General features: G+C 50.9%; 1 protein-coding gene across 1 annotated transcript; it reads left to right on the top strand.

The window, feature by feature from the left end:
* The first annotated feature begins 2,113 nt into the window (after nucleotides 1-2,113).
* AQP3 (aquaporin 3 (Gill blood group)) lies at nucleotides 2,114-7,929 on the top strand. The gene is made up of 6 exons (XM_039875560.1): nucleotides 2,114-2,302; nucleotides 5,342-5,468; nucleotides 6,046-6,183; nucleotides 6,519-6,637; nucleotides 6,969-7,186; nucleotides 7,273-7,929. The coding sequence occupies exons 1-6, from the start codon at nucleotides 2,195-2,197 to the stop codon at nucleotides 7,439-7,441; spliced, it is 879 nt and encodes a 292-aa protein (XP_039731494.1). The 5' UTR covers nucleotides 2,114-2,194; the 3' UTR covers nucleotides 7,442-7,929.
* Nucleotides 7,930-19,855: the final 11,926 nt, after the last annotated feature.

A 19,855-nucleotide genomic window follows, 5' to 3' on the forward strand; every position in this document is an offset into this window, starting at 1 on the left:
CTTGCCAAGCTACGGGCCTTGGCAGGGAGTCGAAAAGATGCTCTGTGGTAAGTTGTAGCCCCAGGATTATAGGTAGGCATAGACATGCATGCAAATATGTGTGAATAAATGTAGGTACACATGTGTTAATAAATGCCGCTTAATGTGAAGAAGATACACAAATGCACAATGGTGCATATGACCTGTTCCTCCCAATGGAGCACATATGAACACCTATGTGAGTTGAGTGCAAACACGTGTGTGTACAGGAGCCTTGTGTGTGCCTGCTGGTGGCAGAGCTGTCCCTGTTTTTCTCCCTTGCTCTGGGTTCCAGGCCAGGCTTGACTGCTGGCAGGCCCAGGATGGGGCAGGGTAAGGATGGGGTGCTGTGATCTGGGGTTCCCTACTTTCTTTTGGTGTTGAGGAGCCCCTTGCCAGTTCCCACCCTGTGCTGCTTTTGCAGCACCAGCTTGAGACAGCGAGGAGCTGATAAGCACACCATGGGGCAGGGAGAAGAGAGGGCAGCATGTTCCCTCATTCCCAGTCTGGGCTCTGGCACCAGGAGTCTAGGGTTCCATCCTGAGTCACAGACTGGCAGTGGGGCTACGGGCAGGCACTCGGTGATAGCTCCCTGATTCACCATGGGGCCTCCCAGCCCGTGAGGGCCCAGAGGGTGGGGTGCATCTCTCTAGACCAAGCGCCATGAAGGACGTTGTTTGTGGGTTGCATGTGCGTGTGAGCCTATGGCCAGGCTCTCATGTAAATGGGACCCCATGAGCATGTGAGCAAAGCTCAGTGCCTATAAGTGTCTTTAGAATGTATGTGGGTACACGTGGGTACATGAGTATGAATCTACCCAATGTGTGTTGTTAAACTCCATCTCTTCGGTTATGAGTCACTTCTGGAGCCCTCATTTCTGACAGCCATTCCTCAAGAGACAAGTCCCTAGAGCCCTTAGCCCACCTGGATTAAGTCCATCTAGAAAATGTGGTTTCTTCAGTCTCCCCTGACAATGCTACCATAAGGGACTGTGGTGAGGGCATATTTGCTCCCAGTCCTGTGGGAGTTGGGCCCAGGCCACCAAACCTATTTCCTAATTACTGAATGCAGCATAGGGAGCAAGGTGGCCCCAAGAGCCCCCTTGGATAGAGCTGACATTCCCATAGTTTAGCCAGCTTAATGTCTGAAGGAAACAGATTCTCCCCTGGCAGGGGATCAGCCAGAGTGGGAGAGCAGAGGGTTAAAAACAACTGGGACTCACCCTGTTGGCAAGCATGTGGCATGTGGCATGTTAGGACAACTGCAGCTTAGTCTCTGGAGCCATGTGCAAAACTCATGCAGCTACACGTGTGACAATCTCAGTTAACCCAGCTATGTTTGACAATCTCGTGCCCAGCCATGAGAAATGCTCAGCAAGTATGATCAGGCACATGGGACAGATGTCATGTATGGACATGACTGTGGACAGAGCTGGTCAGGAAATGCAATATGTGACATGTACTCACAGCACAAGGAGCAAGGGCCCATGAATTCTGGCTAGAACTCAACGCGTGTTCTGTGTGTCCACCTGGGTCTGGTCTACTAGAGGGTCTCTTCTCCCTTGGGGCCCACAGCCTCCACCCTCCAGCCCCCTGACTAAGGACATGCTGGGTCCAACCATCCTGTAGATCTGGGACCAGGTCCTTTATTTTCCTCCACCTCCTCTCACCCCCACCGTGGTAAGGATGCCTGCAAGTCTCACTGTCATGGGCCAATGAGGTCTCTGTGGCAGCTCATTCTCCCCGGCCACGCTCTTCCACATGCCCATACCCCGCTACTGGTTCTCAGCCCCCTCAATCCCCTCTCAGCCACCAAGATACCTCCTCCCCTAAGTGCCCTCCTGGGCCAAACTCACCCCTAAGGCACTTCACACCTCATGCTCCTCCACCTTCCTCATTAGCTCCCTAACCCAGCGTCCCCCCAGCGTCCCCCAGCCTCCCTGGCAAAGGGCAGTGGCCGCCCACTCCAGCGGCCGGCCAAGGGCTAAACGGACTCTAAGCGGGGCCGAGCGGGCGGGGCAGCGGAGCGGGTGGGGCAGCGGAGCGGGTGGGGCCCTTGCCTCCCGCGCTCCTATAAAGGGCGCCTCCCGGTGCTCACCGCCACTGCAGCTTTGTCCGCCGCCCTCCCGCCGTGCTCGCCGTCCCTCCCGCCCGACAGCGCCGCCGCCTGCCCCGCCATGGGTCGACAGAAGGAGCTTGTGTCCCGCTGCGGGGAGATGCTCCACATCCGCTACCGGCTGCTTCGCCAGGCGCTGGCTGAGTGCCTGGGAACCCTCATCCTCGTGGTGAGTGGAGGGACCCAGAAAAGCCCTTCTGTCTTCAGCCCCTACATTCCCTAATCCCTCTGTTCAGCGAAGGGCTGTGCTTTTCAAGACAGCCCTGACCCCTCTCCTAGCTCTGACCTCCCCTCATCTTCGACCCTTTTCAAAATGCTCTTCCCCCATAGCTTTTACCCCATCTATGACAGCTATCACTCCCCAGCGACAGCTCTGATCCTTTTTAACCTCCTGCCAGTGACCCAGCCCACAGGCTGAGGGCAGTGGTCACCACTGCAGTCTGAGACCTTAAGTCCCTTCTCAAGGCTCCCACAGATCCCCATTTTCTGAGAGTCCTCCAGGGAGGCAGAGGCAAATGGGCTTCTCATTAGGTTATTTGGCGCCTTATGTCTGATCCCTAATAAATAATTAAGCCTCAGAAAGTCCAAAAGTTCTTGTGACATGAGGACAGTTTGCTACAGGTGGGGGCAGAGGGCAGAGGCTGAACAGGGTGCAAATAGCTGAGTGAGAAGAAAGGAGGATCCTGAAGATAGGAGGCTGTGGAAGGCTGCCAAGGCTGCTGGGCCCTAGGCACAGAGGAAGTGGTGTCACTAAAGTCGCTCCCCTCCTGCTGAGCGATGCCCAGACCTTGTCAGTTACCCAGGCAGATGTTGTCAGCTTCTGTGCAGAAGCATTCTGAGTTACTCTATGGGTTCTCTGAGTGGGAGACTTCTCCTGTTGGGGTTACTTCCCAGTCTCAGTTACTCTCTGGTTACTCTAGTTTCGTCCCTGGGTTGTTCCCAGGTGACTCTGTTTGCACTTCTTGGTTCTGGCAGTCACACCACTTACAGTCTCTATTTCCTGTCTCAGTTACTCTGATTTTTCAGCCTCTCATGTGGTTACACCTGTTTTCTTCCTGGGTTACTTCTGGGTTCAGTTGCTCCTTTGCAGTGGGTGGGTTACTCCTTTCCTGACCCAGCCCCAACCTAGGTAATACAGACGCAACAGCCAGCTGTGCATTTGGAAACTTAACTAGAGGCAAGTAGGGCTGGGTGGCCCACCCCAAATGGTTTGTGGTGGTGGAGAAGTCTCCGTGGGGAGAGGAGGGCTGAGACTCACCTCCGGCTTCCAGAAATGGAAGGGAGAAGCTGGTGGGGCACTTTATCCACAGCCCCTCACAAGACTAATAGCCCTACCAGTCATCTCCATCCCTTTTCTCCCCTGTTTCAAGAAGGGAAGAAGGGAGTATGGCAAATGCTTATTATCCTCCTGTCCCAGAGTCTTGTGTCCCCAGTGCCTGATTTATGGGTCCAGCCCTCTATTTGAGAGCAGCCAGTCCAGGGAAAGCTGTTTTCCACATTCACAGAGTGGCTTCCCTGTCCCCTCCCAAGTCTCAGTTTGCCTCCCCAACAAAAGAGCAATCAGACCTAGCACTGAGCCCAGGAAGGAGAGTTTCAAGCTCAGGTGGGTGTGAGGCATCAGGTGTCACTGAAAAGCAGAATCTCAAGGGCAACCGGAAGAGGAAGGGCCAAGCCTGGGAGTCCCCTGAGTGGTGGGTGAGGGCTTGCCTGCATACCTCTGTGGGTTGGGGACTTAGAGCCTGCAGTGGCAGAATCAGGGCTGGCTTTGGGGTGAAGGAAGCCCCTTTCTCTGAGGTATCTCGTAAGAGGAGGGCACAGGAGAGAAGGAAGGGGAAGAGGAAGATTAGCCCCAAGGACTGGCTCTGGCAACTTCTCCCTCCAAGGCTTCCTGGGATGGAGCCAGGTTTGGGCCTCAGGCAGGGAAGGAAGTGAGCCCAGGGCTTGCCAAGCCCAGCAGGATGCTCCAGACCCACACGTGCCCCTTCATCCCCGACATCCCCTCCCCGGACATACTCATGATCTCTGATCTTTGCTCTCGCCTCCTGTACACTGTTGCCCTGCATCATTGCAGCTGGTTTCCCCACTATCTCTTGGTCTTTCTGAAGGATAATTAAGATGCCTATCAACCCAGTACAATAGGACACTAACCCATCAGAATGGACAAGGGCCCTTAGCATGGGGTCTTGGAGACTGCCTGCTGGGTCAGCATCTGTGAAGAAATTTTAGCTAAGGGGAGGCAATAAAACCTTTCGCTAGGGGAAGGTGGAAGAGGAGACCTGGGCAGGGGCTGGAACAGCTTTGGGGATTACTCCCAGGGCTCAGAGTAACAACTCTTTACAACTGGTACAGGAGCATTTTTATATTTGAATGAGGGGAATAGACATACAGCACATTCTATCCTTGTAGGATATCAGAGACCTTAGTTCTTTTGAATCTCCCGATCCCTGGCAGAAAGCTTAAAACCAATCTCCCCATTTCCTCTGCTCTGGGGCCTGGATTGAGAAGAGCCACTCAGATCATTGTCTTCAGGACCGCCAAATCTGAGTGGGAACCCTGGACCCCTGAGGGCAGAGAGGTCAGGCTGGATGGAAAGAGGAGGCTCTGGGACAGGGATAGGTCAAGGATGGTGAGGGTACTACAAAAGGCTCTGGGGAGAGCCAGGGGCTCTGACACCCCAGATTCAGAAGTGGATTCAACCTAACTTCTGGCCTCTTCCCTGTTTCTTTGTCCACTCTCCCATATCACCGCCACCACCACCTGAGCTTGACTTTGGGGCAAAGAGGGATGCAGCTGCAGGTAGGGGATGAGTGAGAACCTTCCTACCTCTGTGGGCCAGTCCTGAAGGGTTGGGGGCAAAACTGCTGAGGTGAAAGCTGTTCCCCTCAACCCCACTCCTGTTGAGATTCGACAAAAATTAGTGAAGATGGTTCAGCCATCTTCTGGGCTCCCAGTTGCAGACTCTGCTTCCTGCTCCTTCCATAAGGCCCTGTTATGTTAGAGTTGGGACATTGGGAGTGGGAGGGCATATCTGCTTCTTCCCAGGGTGCAGTTGCAGAAGGAGGGATTTTGGTTGAATTCCAGGACGGGCCTTCTGTGCTCCTAATGGGGACAGGCAGAGGTTATCGGCTTCATCTTTTCCTCCGGAGTGAGAGTTGCTGGGCCTCAGCTGGGCCTCACCCTCTTTGCCTTGTTTTGTTTCCTGACACAGATGTTTGGCTGTGGCTCGGTGGCCCAGGTCGTGCTCAGCCGGGGCACCCATGGTGGTTTCCTTACCATTAACCTGGCCTTTGGCTTTGCTGTCACCCTGGGCATCCTCATTGCTGGCCAGGTCTCCGGTAAGACTTTTACCCACCCTCATTCATTTACCCTGAACAGCATTCCCACAAAGGGTCCCCCTGGGGAATGGGGTGGCAGAGTATTCCCAAGGGCAGTGCATAGCTGTGGCCTGAGTTCTGAGCCTTTGGAAGAGGAGAATGGAGAAGGAACTTGATAGAACTTTTGACTCTCACCTTGGAATCAGAGGTTAGCAGAGTTGGTCTGTTACATCAGGGGTCCCCAATCCCTGGGCCGCAGCCCACTACTGGTCCGGTCCGCGGCCTGTTAGGCTACACAGTAGGCAAGTGAGTAAAGATTCATCTGTATTTGCAGCCACTCCCCAGCGCTAGCATCACCGCCTCAGCTCCACCTCAGATCATCAGTCATTAGATTCTTACAGGAGCATCCGTCTCTGGTGCCAAAAAGCTTGGGGACCGCTGTCAGTAACACAGTCCAACCCCCTATCCGGTACAAGAAACTCTTTTCTGCACCTCTGCTTCCCTAGGCCAGAGATGGGGAATATGAAAGTGGTGCGGAATCCTGGCCTCCCCACTGTGGCAGGCTATGGCTAATAGGTCCCATCTCCTCTCTGCCCAGGGGCTCACCTGAACCCTGCTGTGACCTTTGCCATGTGCTTCCTGGCACGTGAGCCATGGATCAAGCTGCCCATCTACACTTTGGCCCAGACGCTGGGAGCCTTCCTGGGCGCTGGGATTGTTTTCGGGCTGTATTATGGTAAGCATTACCCTCCTCCACTCCCTTTCTCTCTACTTGGGACCTGCTGGCACCAGGTCTTCTGATGACAGACATCTGAGGCCTGCCCAGGCCCCAGGCTCATGACTCATTCATTCACGCACAGACTTAAGGTGGGGGGCACGAGGGGAAAGAAACAAGTTGGGCAACAATAGCATCTCAGGCCCTCACCCCACCCACCCCACTGCCTTCAACTCCAGCATAATATAGCAGTGATTCAACTCACCTATGACCCCTGGGAGGGTGGGCCCAACCTGAGTTGGGCAACTGGACTCAGGCCTCTGCCCTCACTCACCTGGGGTCTAATCTGTCACCAGATGCAATCTTGGCCTTCGCCAACAACGAGTTTGTAGTCTCGGGTCCCAATGGCACAGCTGGCATCTTTGCCACCTATCCCTCTGGACACTTGGACATGGTCAATGGCTTCTTCGACCAGGTATGGGTTGGGGACTGTGAGGGGAACACAGGGAGGGGGACCAGATTGCCCTGGGTTGCTGATGGGCTTGCGGGGGGTCAGGACTCCTTATCTAGAGCAGGGTTTCTCAATATGTTGGGCTACCTACCTCGGAATTAGGGTAGCAGGTACTTATATTTAACCAGTACCCTGGGGGATACTTGTGCCCACAGAAATTCTAGCACCACTGCCCTAGAAAGCAGAATGCAGGAGGTGACAAGACTCTAAGAGCTTGAGGGAAGCCAGAGGCCAGAAGGAGGGACCAGAAGGTAGGGTGGGGGCTACTCTTCACTCTGTTCTCCCTACTTGTTAGTTCATCGGCACGGCTTCTCTCATTGTGTGTGTGCTGGCCATTGTGGACCCCTACAACAACCCTGTCCCCCGAGGCCTGGAGGCCTTCACCGTGGGCCTGGTGGTCTTGGTCATTGGCACTTCCATGGGCTTCAACTCCGGCTATGCCGTCAACCCTGCCCGAGACTTCGGCCCCCGTCTCTTCACCGCCATCGCAGGCTGGGGCTCGGAAGTCTTCACGTGAGTGCTGCCCCAACCCAGCCTGCCCTGGCTTGCCTCCTCTCTGCTTGTCCCACCCTCCCCTAACTAAATATTTTGTCCCTCAGGACGGGCCGCCACTGGTGGTGGGTGCCCATCATCTCCCCACTCCTGGGCTCCATCGCGGGAGTCTTTGTGTACCAGATCATGATCGGCTGCCACTTGGAGCAGCCTCCACCCTCCACTGAGCAAGAGAATGTGAAGCTGGCTCACGTGAAGCACAAGGAGCAAGTCTGAGTGGACGGGGGCCATCCCCCTTGCCCCTCTTCCTGGAGTATCCACTGACTGTGCAAGGGCTGCTCCCTAGAAGCCCCCTTCAGGATCCCCCTCCCAGGCTAAGAAACTCCTTGTTTGCCCCCACCCTGTGGGACAGCCCCCTCCAGGATTTTCCACCAGATCCCAACCAAATAGGACTTTAGACCACTGCCCTTAAACTGTGGTGGATCAGGGAGTAGGGCCAACATAATACTTTGTCTCTCAAAGGGAAGGAATGGACAGTGAATGTGTGAATGTGTGTATGCATGTTATCCCAGATATTCAGGACAAAGGACCAAGTGGAAAGGATTCTAGCCATGGGGGGAGCTGTGATGTGTTTACCTATGAATGAGGAAAGTGCCTGGGGTCTGCTGGTTTCGGGGGCTCCATATGGAGCCAGATATATGGAGGAGGGTCCAGATATATGTGTGTGTCTGCCCTGTTTTCCAAGCAGGGGCTTAGGGGAGGCTTTGGGGGAGGTAGGGTGGGATATGGGTGGGCTTGGAGGAGGGGGCCACAGCCTAAATGTAGACCTCTGGCTGTATATAAGTAACAGCCAAATATGTTTCTGTCATAATATAGGCATGAGGGGATAGGGCGAAGTCCAGGTCATAAGTTTCATGTTTGCTCTTTTTTTGTTGTTTTTTTCGTTTTTGTTTTTTAAAAATAATAGCGGACGTTATAGTTTTAGGAGTGGGGAATGGAGACCCTACTCTAACTAGGGTCTTCATTTCTTTAATCCTCCACTCCACATGTGTACTCTTTTGCTTTTTATATATATATATATATTAAAAAAAAACCACAATAAAATGTATGCCTAAAACTGCCAGTTATGTATGTATTTTTCTGCTTACTCTACTGTTTTTCTGAAGCCAGTTAAGGAGCTTCAGTGTGTCTGGCTACAAATACCCAGGGTGCCCACCTGGGTATTTAACCTGGCCAGGGTACCCTGGGGGACGGGGGGCAGTCACACAGACAGGTCACAGAGCCTCTGCATCTCAGCTTGAACTCAGTGGTCCCATACTTTTTCCCAAGCTTCCATCTTCCTGGGACCCCCAGCACAATGAACGACATCTCCTTCCTGATCCTTGTACCCACCCATCACCCCAGGAAGACAAACTTGAGCCTGGGCCTAGGGAAGAACTTTCTCCTAGGGGAGGACTGCTGCCCAAGAATAATGAGCTCCCTGTTGCTAGATGAGACCGATCAGATTGGGAACCTATATTGTCTTCTACAGCTCGCACCTATTCAGGCTGCATCTCCTTCACTCAGACCTTGGTCACAGCCCCCTTAGCAGCGTCCCCGCCTCTACGCCTGTCCCAGTCAGTCCACATAGCAACCAGGGGGATCTTTCTGAAACTCCTGCTGAAAGTGGGCCTCTTTCTGCGGCTGCCATCCGGAGACAATCCCAAACCGCCATTCTATATTCAGGCCCTCCAGGACCTAGTCCCTGTCCCAACTCATCCCCTCACAATGCTCCATCCATCCTAGACTACTCTATGTGCTCCTGTGCCTTCCTACGTTTGGACCTTTACTCCAAAGTGCCCACTCACTAAAATCCTCCCGATCTTCTCTAATACCTCCTCCTTTAGGAAGTCATCCTGCTCTTCCCCACTTTTCCACCATCTTCTATGGTCAGTTGTCAGAGCCCAGAGACCACAGCTGCATTTATTCCTATCTTCCTCTCTGCTTCAGTTCTTCAGTCCGAGGCACATCTGTGTCCTGTAAGGCTGGGGTTGGACTGGCTCTTGCACTCTGACTGCCTAGGGAGGCAAGGGGTTCATGACACCTGAGCCCAGGAAGCTGTGCCAGGAGATCACGTGCCCCTTCTCACCTCCTTCCTTTCCCAATCCTCCTCAGATTTCACTGGGAATAAAAGGGAAGGCATCCCCAACCCAAGCCCTCCTGCAGAGTTAACCCTATGGGAGCCAGAGGATCTCTGAGTCCTGCAGGAGAACTGTGGGTTTTAGAGGTTAAACCAGCTCTTACTCCCCAGCCCTTCTACAGACGAGGAGACCATGGGCCAGAGAGGGTGGGTGGCAAATGCAGGGTCACACAGCTAGGACTCTGGGGAAGTGGGAGTGGGAGAAGGCAGTTCCATCTCAGGTGTCCACCCATTCCTTGTCCCCAGCTCCCAAGAGGTGTGTATGGAATGTTGGAGGGAAGTATGCCAGAGGGAGTGTCCCCCTCCCAGGCCCTGGGAGAAGAAGGGCAAACCTTAGCGGGGAATGCCTGGAGTTTCATTCCAGCCACACAGGTCCCACCTTCGGTGCCCCACCCTGCTGTCCTCCTTAGCATGCCTCATGCCCTCCTGTCATCCCTTCCTATCAAATCCTGCAGTTGACCCTGGCCAGTCAGCCTAGGGGGTGGTTGGAAGCCTTCTGGTGCTGTGGTCAAGTAAAAAAGTCAAACTTAGATTCCAGGACCAGCTTGGCCTTTCTCTAGCGATGTGACCATAGAGTGGTCATTTTCTTTTCCTGAGCCTTAGTTTCCTTATCTGTGAATTGGGAGGTATTGAGAGGAGGAGGTAATGGAAGATAATTCATGAAAAGGACTTAGCACAGTGACCAGTGGATGGTAAATTGTCAGTAAATGTCACCTCATGAATTTTCCCGAGGAGGGTTTGTGGAGGTGGCGGAGAGATGCTGAAGACTGTTTTTTAAGGGTCATTAAATTCAACATCCTCTTCGGCTTCAGATTCCTTCCAATAATTCCGAATTTCCTGGGGGGTCGGGGGAAAGGGGTTAAGAGGAGGGGAGGGATAGCTTGCTGTGCCCTGACTAGAGGAGGCTTTGAGGTGAGATAGAAGGGAGGCACAAGAGGGGCCACACGCCCAGGTGTGGAGGGCAGAGGAGCACGCAGCCAAGGGAATGTGTCGGATGGAGGGGCAGTCATCATGAGAAAGAGTAAAGCCTGGCTGGGGCCAGGAGCAGTGAGGTGGGGCAGGGGCTGGGGGGGACCTGAGCCAAGTAGCAGCGTGTGACCCCTCCAGGGTCAGGAGGAAAGCTTCCCAACCTCCCCACTCACTTCCAGGCAGGCTGTGCCTCTAATCAGCCTTTCTGGATGATAGCAAGTTCTAGAAAAAAACCTCTTCATCTTCTTTAGGCAAAGTGTCTTAATCCATTTTTCAAGGTGGACTGGGAGGGAGGATCACCCAGTGGAAGGGTAAACAGACCCAACACCTCATCTCTGTGCCTTCTTCCCGAGTCGCTTTCTTTCCACAGCCCTCTTTGAAGGAGCCCATGTTTCCTTAAAGTTCTGACTTGTTTAGATTGAAATCAGCCTCCCTGAAACCTGAGCTTGGTTCCTATTCCCTTGGCTGCTCCCGTGTGTGTGCACACGTGCAAGTGTGCCCTTCTCAGTGTTTTTGAGTATGCTTGTCTTTCTTCTCAGTATGTCTGGTTACATCTCTGTGGGTCTGTGCCTCTGGCCCACTATGTCTCTGTCTCTTTCTGTGTCTCTGTCACCACCTCACTCTTTGTGTCTGGGTCTTTCTTTGTACTTCTAAGTGAACATCTTGTGAACCTCAGAGCCCATCTCCATGCATACCTAGGAGTGACTCTCCTGCCAGCCCAGCCCCGCTTGTCTACCCCAGGGCATGCCTCCTTCTTAATTCCTGGTAATGAGCTCCCTCCTTCTTGCTCTTTCCCCTTGATTTTGTTTGTCTGAAAACCTGGGTGGGGCACCCCCCAGGCTTGAGGAAGCAGGGTGGAGTAGAGTTGGGTGGGGTGGGAAGGGGAGAGAAGGGACTACTCTATCCGTTCAGAGACCCCGGTAGTCAGAGACGCCCTTGATCCCCCAAGGAAGGGTCTGTGAAGGTGCTGGCCTAGGCAGGACCCTGTACCTCCTCACTGGAAGGAGGGAGCCCGTCTTGGGGTGGAGGTCCTGGGTTGTGGACCAGGGAAGAGAGACTGAGGCACTGGGGCCTTCAGGGAGGGGGCTCACCCAGAACACCTCAAGTCCATGGGGCAGAGGAGTGGGTACATATGCCCAACAGTTGGGGGTGGCTTCCTCCAGGCCTCTGTGTCTCCATGCTGGGGCTTCGACCTTTGGTGCCATGTTTATTTGAGGTAAGGGTGGCAGTGGGAACAGAGGCTCTGTCTTGTCTGGGCACCTTGGCTGTCCAAGAGTGGCACTCACTTCTTCTTTGTGTAAAGTAGAAACTGAGGCTCAGACCCTCATCAGTCAGGGTCACAGAGCAGTGCAGCAGAGCCTGGACTATAGAATCCAGTCTTCTGTCCCCAACCTGGCTCCTGTAAACCCTGTTCTCACACAGCACTTTGCAGCATCTCAGGGACACAGGGCTCTGGGTCCAGATCGCCTACATTCCACACCAGTTCTTCGCAGCCATGGGACCTTGGAGATACAGAGTCTCCATTTCCTCCCTAACCACTCTCCAGCTTGCTCTGTGCTCGAGGAGGCTAATATCTATGGGCTGCATTGCCTGGGCCTCTTGCCCTCTGGCTTCCAGTTGGGTTTAGCAAGTGGCACGCGCAGCTAGGAAATAGGGCAGAGAGTGGGGGTATGGTTGGCGGTGGGGGAAGGTCAGGGTATTGATGCCTTTTCCAGGACTTCCACTGAGTTCCAGTAACACTGCTCTCTCCTCTGGCCTCCTCTGGCTGAGAGGGAAGTGGCTGCCTACTGTTAGTTCCCAGGCCATCCCTTGCCGGTCCCGTGATTCTGCCCACCCGCCCCCGCTCGTAAATAGTCCCTTTATAAACTCTCTTCAGTAAATCCCAGGATATACTGTTTCTGCTGGATCCCTGACAGAGACTACCTCTCTGCCCTTTAGTTTCTTCATCTGTCAAATGGGAATAATAACAGTAGTTATTTTATTAGGTTGCACAAGGTAAAGATTAAATGAGATAACACATATAGAATGATGCCAGATGTAGCAGTAAGAGCTATAGAAGATAAAATATTATTATTATGCTTCCTTGTGAGCTCCTGTGTAGGTTGAGGGTGGTCATGGTCATGAATTAGGGGTTTAGAGGGTACTGCACAGGGAATCAGGGGAGAGAGTCAATCCCAGGGAGTTTGAAGGCAGAAGCACAATCCCAATCTGTGTTTTCTAATCTTGTTTCACAGGCTTACCAGGAAGGCCTTCCTCAGGTTTCACTGTCATCCTGCTTCAGCTCCTCAAGAATGGGGCAGAAACCAAGATAATTATGACGACTCTGGGAGCCTTTTCTAGCTTTCACCATCACACTGAGAGTTCCAACATCTCTGTGTATGGCCAAAGCATATGAGGCCTGGATAGAGGGGAAGCACTAATGGGAGAGTCTTATGGAACAGACGAGATTGCTGAAGGTGAGGTTATGAGTGGGCTGAAAACTGACTGACCTAGTGTGGAGAAGGGGCGGGTGTTACCTTTCCCCATCTCTAGAGCTCTCTGGGGATAAAGCCTTAAACCAGATTCAGTCACCTCAACCAGCTTCTCCGAAGCCCCTGGGAAGAGTGGTGGGCTTTTGTCAGGCTTCCTCGCTGGACTCAGAGCCAGGGAGGCCTGGCTGGGAGAGGCTAGGCGGGGGAAGAGAGAACTCTGGGAGCCCCGATAGTCATCTGGACATGGTCCAGTGCTCATCTCCATGGAGATGTCCCCCCATAGCTGAGGAGGTACCTGGAATGTCCTGTCCACCACCCTCATTCTTTACCACTCTGCTCAGGGTCATTGACAGGGCCTGGCCGGAAACAAGTTGAGGGAGGGGAGAAGGTGGCCTGGCCTAAGGGGGAGGTAGGCAGCAGGCTCGGTCTGAGGGAGCTCTTTCCTGGTGGAAGTAGCCTTTAGCTGGGGGATGCCCAGTTCCATGTCAGGGGTGGAGAGGGGAGATTGACCCCGGCCTGTGGACAAAGTCTTCCTTTTATCAGACTAAAGGTTTACATCTTGAGTCACCTTCATTCTTGGAGGTGCATATGTGCCCACACACACGTGAGGGTGTGACTGATGAAGGATGGGTGTATGGGTGTCTGTGCACTCACAAAAACACATTTACACTTTCACTCATTCACCTCTGACACACCCACATACACTCACTCCACACTCACTCCACACTCATACAGGCACACTCATACTCTGGCATCAACTCACACTCGCCTACACACCCAGATGTTCAAGCACACTTAGATACACTTAAGTGTACTCCCACTCTTACACACACACCTGCACTCCATGTCTTTACACTGACACACACACTCTTACAGTCATGCATGCTCAAGCACACATCAACACTGCACTCACACTTATCTGGTACTCACACTTGAATACACTGCGACTTGTGAGTCTTCAGAAGCCACACATCTATGCAATGAGTCTGACAGGCTAGGATTGTGTGTGTGGGTTAGTGCAGAGATAGGGGATAAAAAAAACCGGGGCCACGAGGTTCAGAATGTGGGATTGGGAAGCCTTTAGGTTTTGAGGTCACAAACCAGATTTTCAGAGCGGGGAGTCAGGAAACAGGAGGTTTGAAGAATGTGACTGAGAGTCCCAATGTCTGGGCAAGGGATGTAGAAGCTGCTGAAAGAGAGAACAGAATTGACTAAAACTCCCCATTTCTGATCGGCAGTGCTGTCTTTCTCACAGAAGTTTAGAATCCCAGGCAACCAGAGAGTCAGGGCCGCCTCACCTTCTCAAGTCAATGGGTCCACATTCTCTCTGACATTCTACAGAGTCTCACCCACAAAGTTGCATGAAGCTGCTGGGTAAGGCAGTGGCCAGTGCACACCTGGGTTCTCTCAGGGGACAGCTTCTAAGCCCACTGATACCTGATTGCGGAGTGAAGCCACAACAGGCCCAGCTGCCAGGGAATGAGCAGAAAGTGACTAAGCTGTTGACTGTTCCAGGATCTGGGCCATAGCTAGGAAAAAGGGGGACCCGCAGGAGTCCCTTGAGGTAAGTAAGATCAATGAGACCAGCAGAAACTCTGCAGAAGGGCTCCTAGAAGGCTTTTATGGGCAAAATAGTACCTCTAGCCGATCTGCCTGAGGGCCTGAGTTTAATTCATTTATTTGCTTGCTTATTATTTCATCAAGTATTTATTGGAGATATTTTTTATGCCAGGTTGTGGTAGGTACCAGGAATACTGTAATGAACAAGATATATTCAATATCAGGTAGGAAGCATCTAGATGCAAAAAAGAGGAAATATGACTCATAGTGGCTTGGGCAGCAACCGTAACTCATTGGCTCACATAACTGAAAAATCAGAGGAAAACTTCAGGTGAGGCTTGATCCAGCACCCATGTCCTTTCTGTTTCTTCTCTCTTTTTTTCCATGGTGTCAGCCTTGTTCTAAGCCTGGATCCTCTTGTGTTTTTAAGACACCTGGCAGTAGCTCCAGGCTACACGTTTCTTATTAACGTATGGCAGGGAAAAGAGAGAATCTTTGTCACAGCAGTCCCAAAGATATGTTCTGATTGGACCAGCTTGGTCACATGCCCATCTCTGTGTCACAAGAATAGCCTGGCATGATTAGATTAGCCTAAGTCACAGGTTCCATCTCTGGTCCCAGGACAGAAGTTAGTTTCACATGAACAAAATGGATTCTCAAATGGAAACTGAAGACTGTCAAGAAAAGGGAAACCAAAGCCTATTGAATGGTTCTTGTCTTCATGGAACTTAAAGCCTAATTAGTGGAGGAGACTACAAATACAATCAGTCGAAGGAAATTAAGAATTGGGTGGTCATGCATTAGAGGGAGGAGTCTGAACAGGGGCATTTCAAAAGTGTGTTAACCTAGATTCACAGAAACAATGGACACAGCTTGCTTAAGGTGAAGATAAAACTTTTCTAAACCAAGTGTGACTACCCACCATGACCTGCCCAGTTAGGAATTTATGATCAGATCACCCTGAGGACACTTTCCATAGAACCCCTTTTTCATTCACAGCACTCTAAGCTTCTGGAGTCTCGCTGGTTTCCTTTCTCTTCTCATTGCCCTTCCTCACTTTCTCTCTCACGATACTCTAAATCAGGGGTCCTCGACCTTGATTTAGAGTATCGTGAGCAACGAGGAGAGAGAAAGTGACCTGTTAGGAACCGGGCCACACAGCAGGAGGTGAGCAACAGATAAGTGAGCGAAGCTTCATCCATATGTGCAGCAGCTCCCCCAGCACTAGCATCACCGCCTCAGCTCCACCTCAGATCATCAGGCATTAGATTCTCACAGGAGCACCCGTCCCTGGTGCCAAAAAGGTTAGGGACCCACTCTCCTCAGGTTTTAAAAAGCAGTTTGCCTCCCTCTATTACAAGAGAATAGCACTCTCCCCAGTGGTGCTATTTGCTCTCCCTGCCATTTACATGTCTGTTCCCCAGCCTGAGCTTCATGGAGACAGGGAGACACAGGTCCAATTGTACAAGCCAGGCCCTTATACTTTGCAAAGGGCCCGGTAATTATTTGTGGGGTGAATGGATGGGATTAACCCCCCACTCCCACCTGCCTTGAAGCCTACCTTCTTTTTTCTCTCATCCCAGGAAATGGTTATGACAAAGCATTAGAAGGCTCAGAAACTTCTAATGGGGTCAGTTGTGGAAGAAGCTGGTGGAATAGACAAAGCCCTGGCTAGGACAGTTGAGATCCCCAAGGAAGGGGAGGTTATGGGTTCCTGGTGGACCTCACATTAGGGTGGATGTGGACCCAGGAAGGAGGAGGCAGAGATGACACTCAGGTTCCATGCCTGGCTACCTTGATGGGCCTGGGCACAGCCAGGAGAGGCACCTGGCCAGCCCCCTTGGCTGTGGCTGCGCCTGGAGATCTTATCTGGGGCTTGGCTGATGCTTGATTCTGAGTCATGGGACCTGAGGCCTAGGAAACAGTTCTGATGTTGAAACACAGGGGAGGGGCCAGAGTGGTGTTTCTAGTTCGCCACCAGCACAGACATCATCACTACCCACACTTCTTGTCACCCTTGGGTCACCTTCATGATCACAATTCATCTCCGACCCTGTCACTCATTTGTCACCCTCACCATCATCCCTGCATCACAACCACTGCCCCTTTCTTAATTGTGCTGTCACCTGACCCAGTTCCCATCACTGCGTTACTTTCCCCAGCATTGTTGCCATCCTAGTCCCAGCCCCATGACCAAGGCTGTTGCTGTCTGAACCAACCGTCTTTATCAACTGCCTTTATCCCAACCCTAATCACTGCCTAGTTCCATTCCCATCTCCCCATCACCTTGATTGTCACCACCTGTACCAGTCTTCATCACCTCTAAGTCCTCTGAACTGTCACCACCTTTCTCCATCCCTTCTGTTAGTTCACCAGCCTTGCCCATCTCTGCCTCCTCCCCTGTCACCATCATCAACATCCTCCTTATCTTCAGTGCCTCAATTAGGTCCTGAGATGAGCGTTCCCCTCTGGTGTAGACATATGCCCACCTATGAGCCTTTGCCCCTGCCTTTCCAGCCTCTGGCTTCATCTGGGCTTCCCTACCTGGAATTGTCACACTCCTTACCATTGATCTCTGCTCTGGCAGGGCTTCATTTCAGTCCTATGTAGGCTGTACTCTGAGGCCAGCCTAGACCAAAAATCTTCATTTATTAAATTGACTATTATTTCCCTTTTTAGAATTCCCTTATGTCCCCTCAGCTATTGCCTTCCCCTCCCTATGATATACTCTCATATCCCCCAGTAACTTGACACATAATACTTATGGTCAACTATTCATTCATATAATTGTGTGTTTAAGGCCTTCTTGCCCACCAGACAGGACACTCTGGGAGGGCAGTAACTGTGTCCATCTGTGTTATTGCCGGGTCCCCAGAGTCTAGCACAGTGCCTGGCTTATGGTAGGGGCTCAGTAATGTCTGTTGCGTGAACAAACACTATTTATAGAGCACCGAACAGTGCCAGGCACTGTGCTAGGTGCTGTATGCATACTAACTTGTTCATTCCCTGTCGTATTTTTGGTGTCTCTTTTATTTATTTTTGAGTACTTTTGAGTATTTTGAGTATTTCAAGGGCTTTTTAGCTGGTTTGAATAAGCACTTGAAAACAAACTAAATACCCAATGATAGAGATAGATTAAATAAAGTATGGTTTGTCTCTTAGTTATGAAAAGCATGATTCTGAAGAGCTGATAATTATTCTACAATCACGGCATTACGTGAAAAGGGCATTATACAAACAAGCTTATACAGAATTATTCAATTGTGTCAACAGAGTACTTAGAAAGATTAAAAGATGAAACAGTGAAAGAATAATAGGCATTGTGTTGTTTCTGAATTGTGAGCAATTTATTTTTATTTCTTATAGTTTTTCATATTCTTTAATGGGCATTACTATTTTTATAATAAAAGCTATGCATTTGTAAAAAATAACAATGACAACAAAGAGGCAAAAATAATGTTTTATGTGTAAGTGTCAGTATTTTATAATCTTATATTACTTTTTTATTTGATTTCTGGGGCCAGGCTTCTTGTCTACCTCCCAAACACTCGGCCTGAATGAATGATAAGTAAAGTGTGGTGGAGTTAATTAAATGTACCCTTTTTTGCTGCATTTCTCACTAATTTTCACTTTAATTCTTCAGAGTAACCCCTCTTTATGCAGAGTGTTTTGAGGGCTGCCTTGATCTACAAAACCAAAAAGTCCCACTTACGTGATGCACATATAAGAAATGATGTGAATTTGAAAAATTCTTATCAGAAATAGGAAAATAAGACCCAGTTATGCTCTAAGTCTACTCCTCCTCCTTCGTTCCTATCTCAGAGAGGGGTACCATCCCAGCCAGACACCTGGGAGTCACTCTATGCTTCCTGCTCCAGCATCCCGATAGTCAATCATTTCTCAGCACTGTGCTCCAACCTAACCCCTTTTTCCATTCCTAATGCTACTCCCTTTGTTCTGGCTACCACCATCTCTTGCCTTCCTGTAACCGCCTCCTAACCAGTTTCTCTGCTCTACTCTTGCTCCCCCCACCCCAAATTCATGCCTTCTGAGCTACAGCCAAGCTGAGCTTTCTAATACACTAATTCACTCCTGCCACTCCAGTTTACAGCCTTTCAATGATGCTCATCACTCTTAGGAGCAAGTATAAGACAGTTCATGATCTGTCCCATGCTGACCTCTATCATCACCGGGCTCCTGCCCTACTCCAGCCACACGGAATTTTGCTATTGGCATTTCCCAGGCTTCCTCTAGGCCTTTATATGTCCTCCAGGGGAAAACATCTATTCATCCCACACACCTTTGCTTGGCTAACTTCTTCTCAGTTGTTCAAATGGATGTCCCTTCTTCCAAGAAGGCGTCCTGATTGCCATGCCCTACCCCACTGTCACAGGCCCTTGTGCTTATTACCTCTGATACCCGCACTGAAACTTCTTATTTACTCACTAGCTTCCCTACTGCCTTGTAAACCCTCCAGTACTGCGACTGTGACTTGTTTTCCATTTGGACATTCAGTATCTATCACTTGGTAGGGCTTCCATGGCTGTTGAATGAATGAATGAAGGAAGGAAGGAATGAATGAATAAAGAATAAACCAAGTACCCTTGTAGAGACTGATTCATACTTTTTTAAGAAGCTCAGAAGTAGACATTCGGAAAAAGATGTCCCTAAAGAACCCATAAATTCTCTAAAAGAGATGAAATTGTCTTATAATCTAATAATTTGGATTTGATAGGCAGAATTTGAGGGTGAATATGTAGTTAGGAATAGTGGTGTACCAAGCGGGGGCAGTGGGAATGGTCTACCCCATCTGAGAGAAGTATTTTATTACTGACTTATTTAGAATTGCTGCTGATGGTGATAACAAGAAGCAGACTTTTAGTCAGTTTTATTGTTTTTAAGTTCTTTGCCAATGATGCACCCACTATTCCTTGTCTCCAACAATTGCTTGCTTCCACCCCCACTTCCATTTAGTATGCCACTGGTAAGGAACCCTGATTACTGGCTGAGCTGGTCTGTTTCCTCTCTTTAGCACTGAGCTAGGAGTGATTTGAGAGGTGTCCAATCTCTCAAAATTCTGCAGAACAAGGTTATCCTCTGCCAGAGCTGGAACCCACCTATGACTCCTCTGGCACCCCCAGTTTCCTCAGGGGAATCCTCTGACTCTCCTTGCTGATGGCAGTATGCAGCAAGGAGGCCACCCTGTGCAGGGATGGGAGGCTATGCATAGGATCCTGTCCCTGCCACTAACTTACCCTGAGGCCTTGGGTCAGCTCTCATGCCCACACTCTCGAGTTCCTGTTGGGACCTCACTTTGTTCACCCATAAAACTGGGGCATTTGGAGACCTGGGCCTTGGGGTTTTTAATGGAATTTCCCAATCTGAGGAAGGGATGTCGGCCATGGGCATGACAGGAAGTTGACCCCTCAGACTGCCTCTTTCTACTCCTCTCTCTGATCTGAGTGAGATATTCTACCAAAGGGTATTGGCTGGGTTGGGTGTGTGAGCCAG

The sequence above is a fragment of the Pteropus medius genome, unplaced genomic scaffold (assembly GCF_902729225.1).
Source record: "Pteropus medius unplaced genomic scaffold, Ma_sr-lr_union100, whole genome shotgun sequence".
In the NCBI taxonomy this organism is placed as follows: Eukaryota; Metazoa; Chordata; class Mammalia; order Chiroptera; family Pteropodidae; genus Pteropus; species Pteropus medius.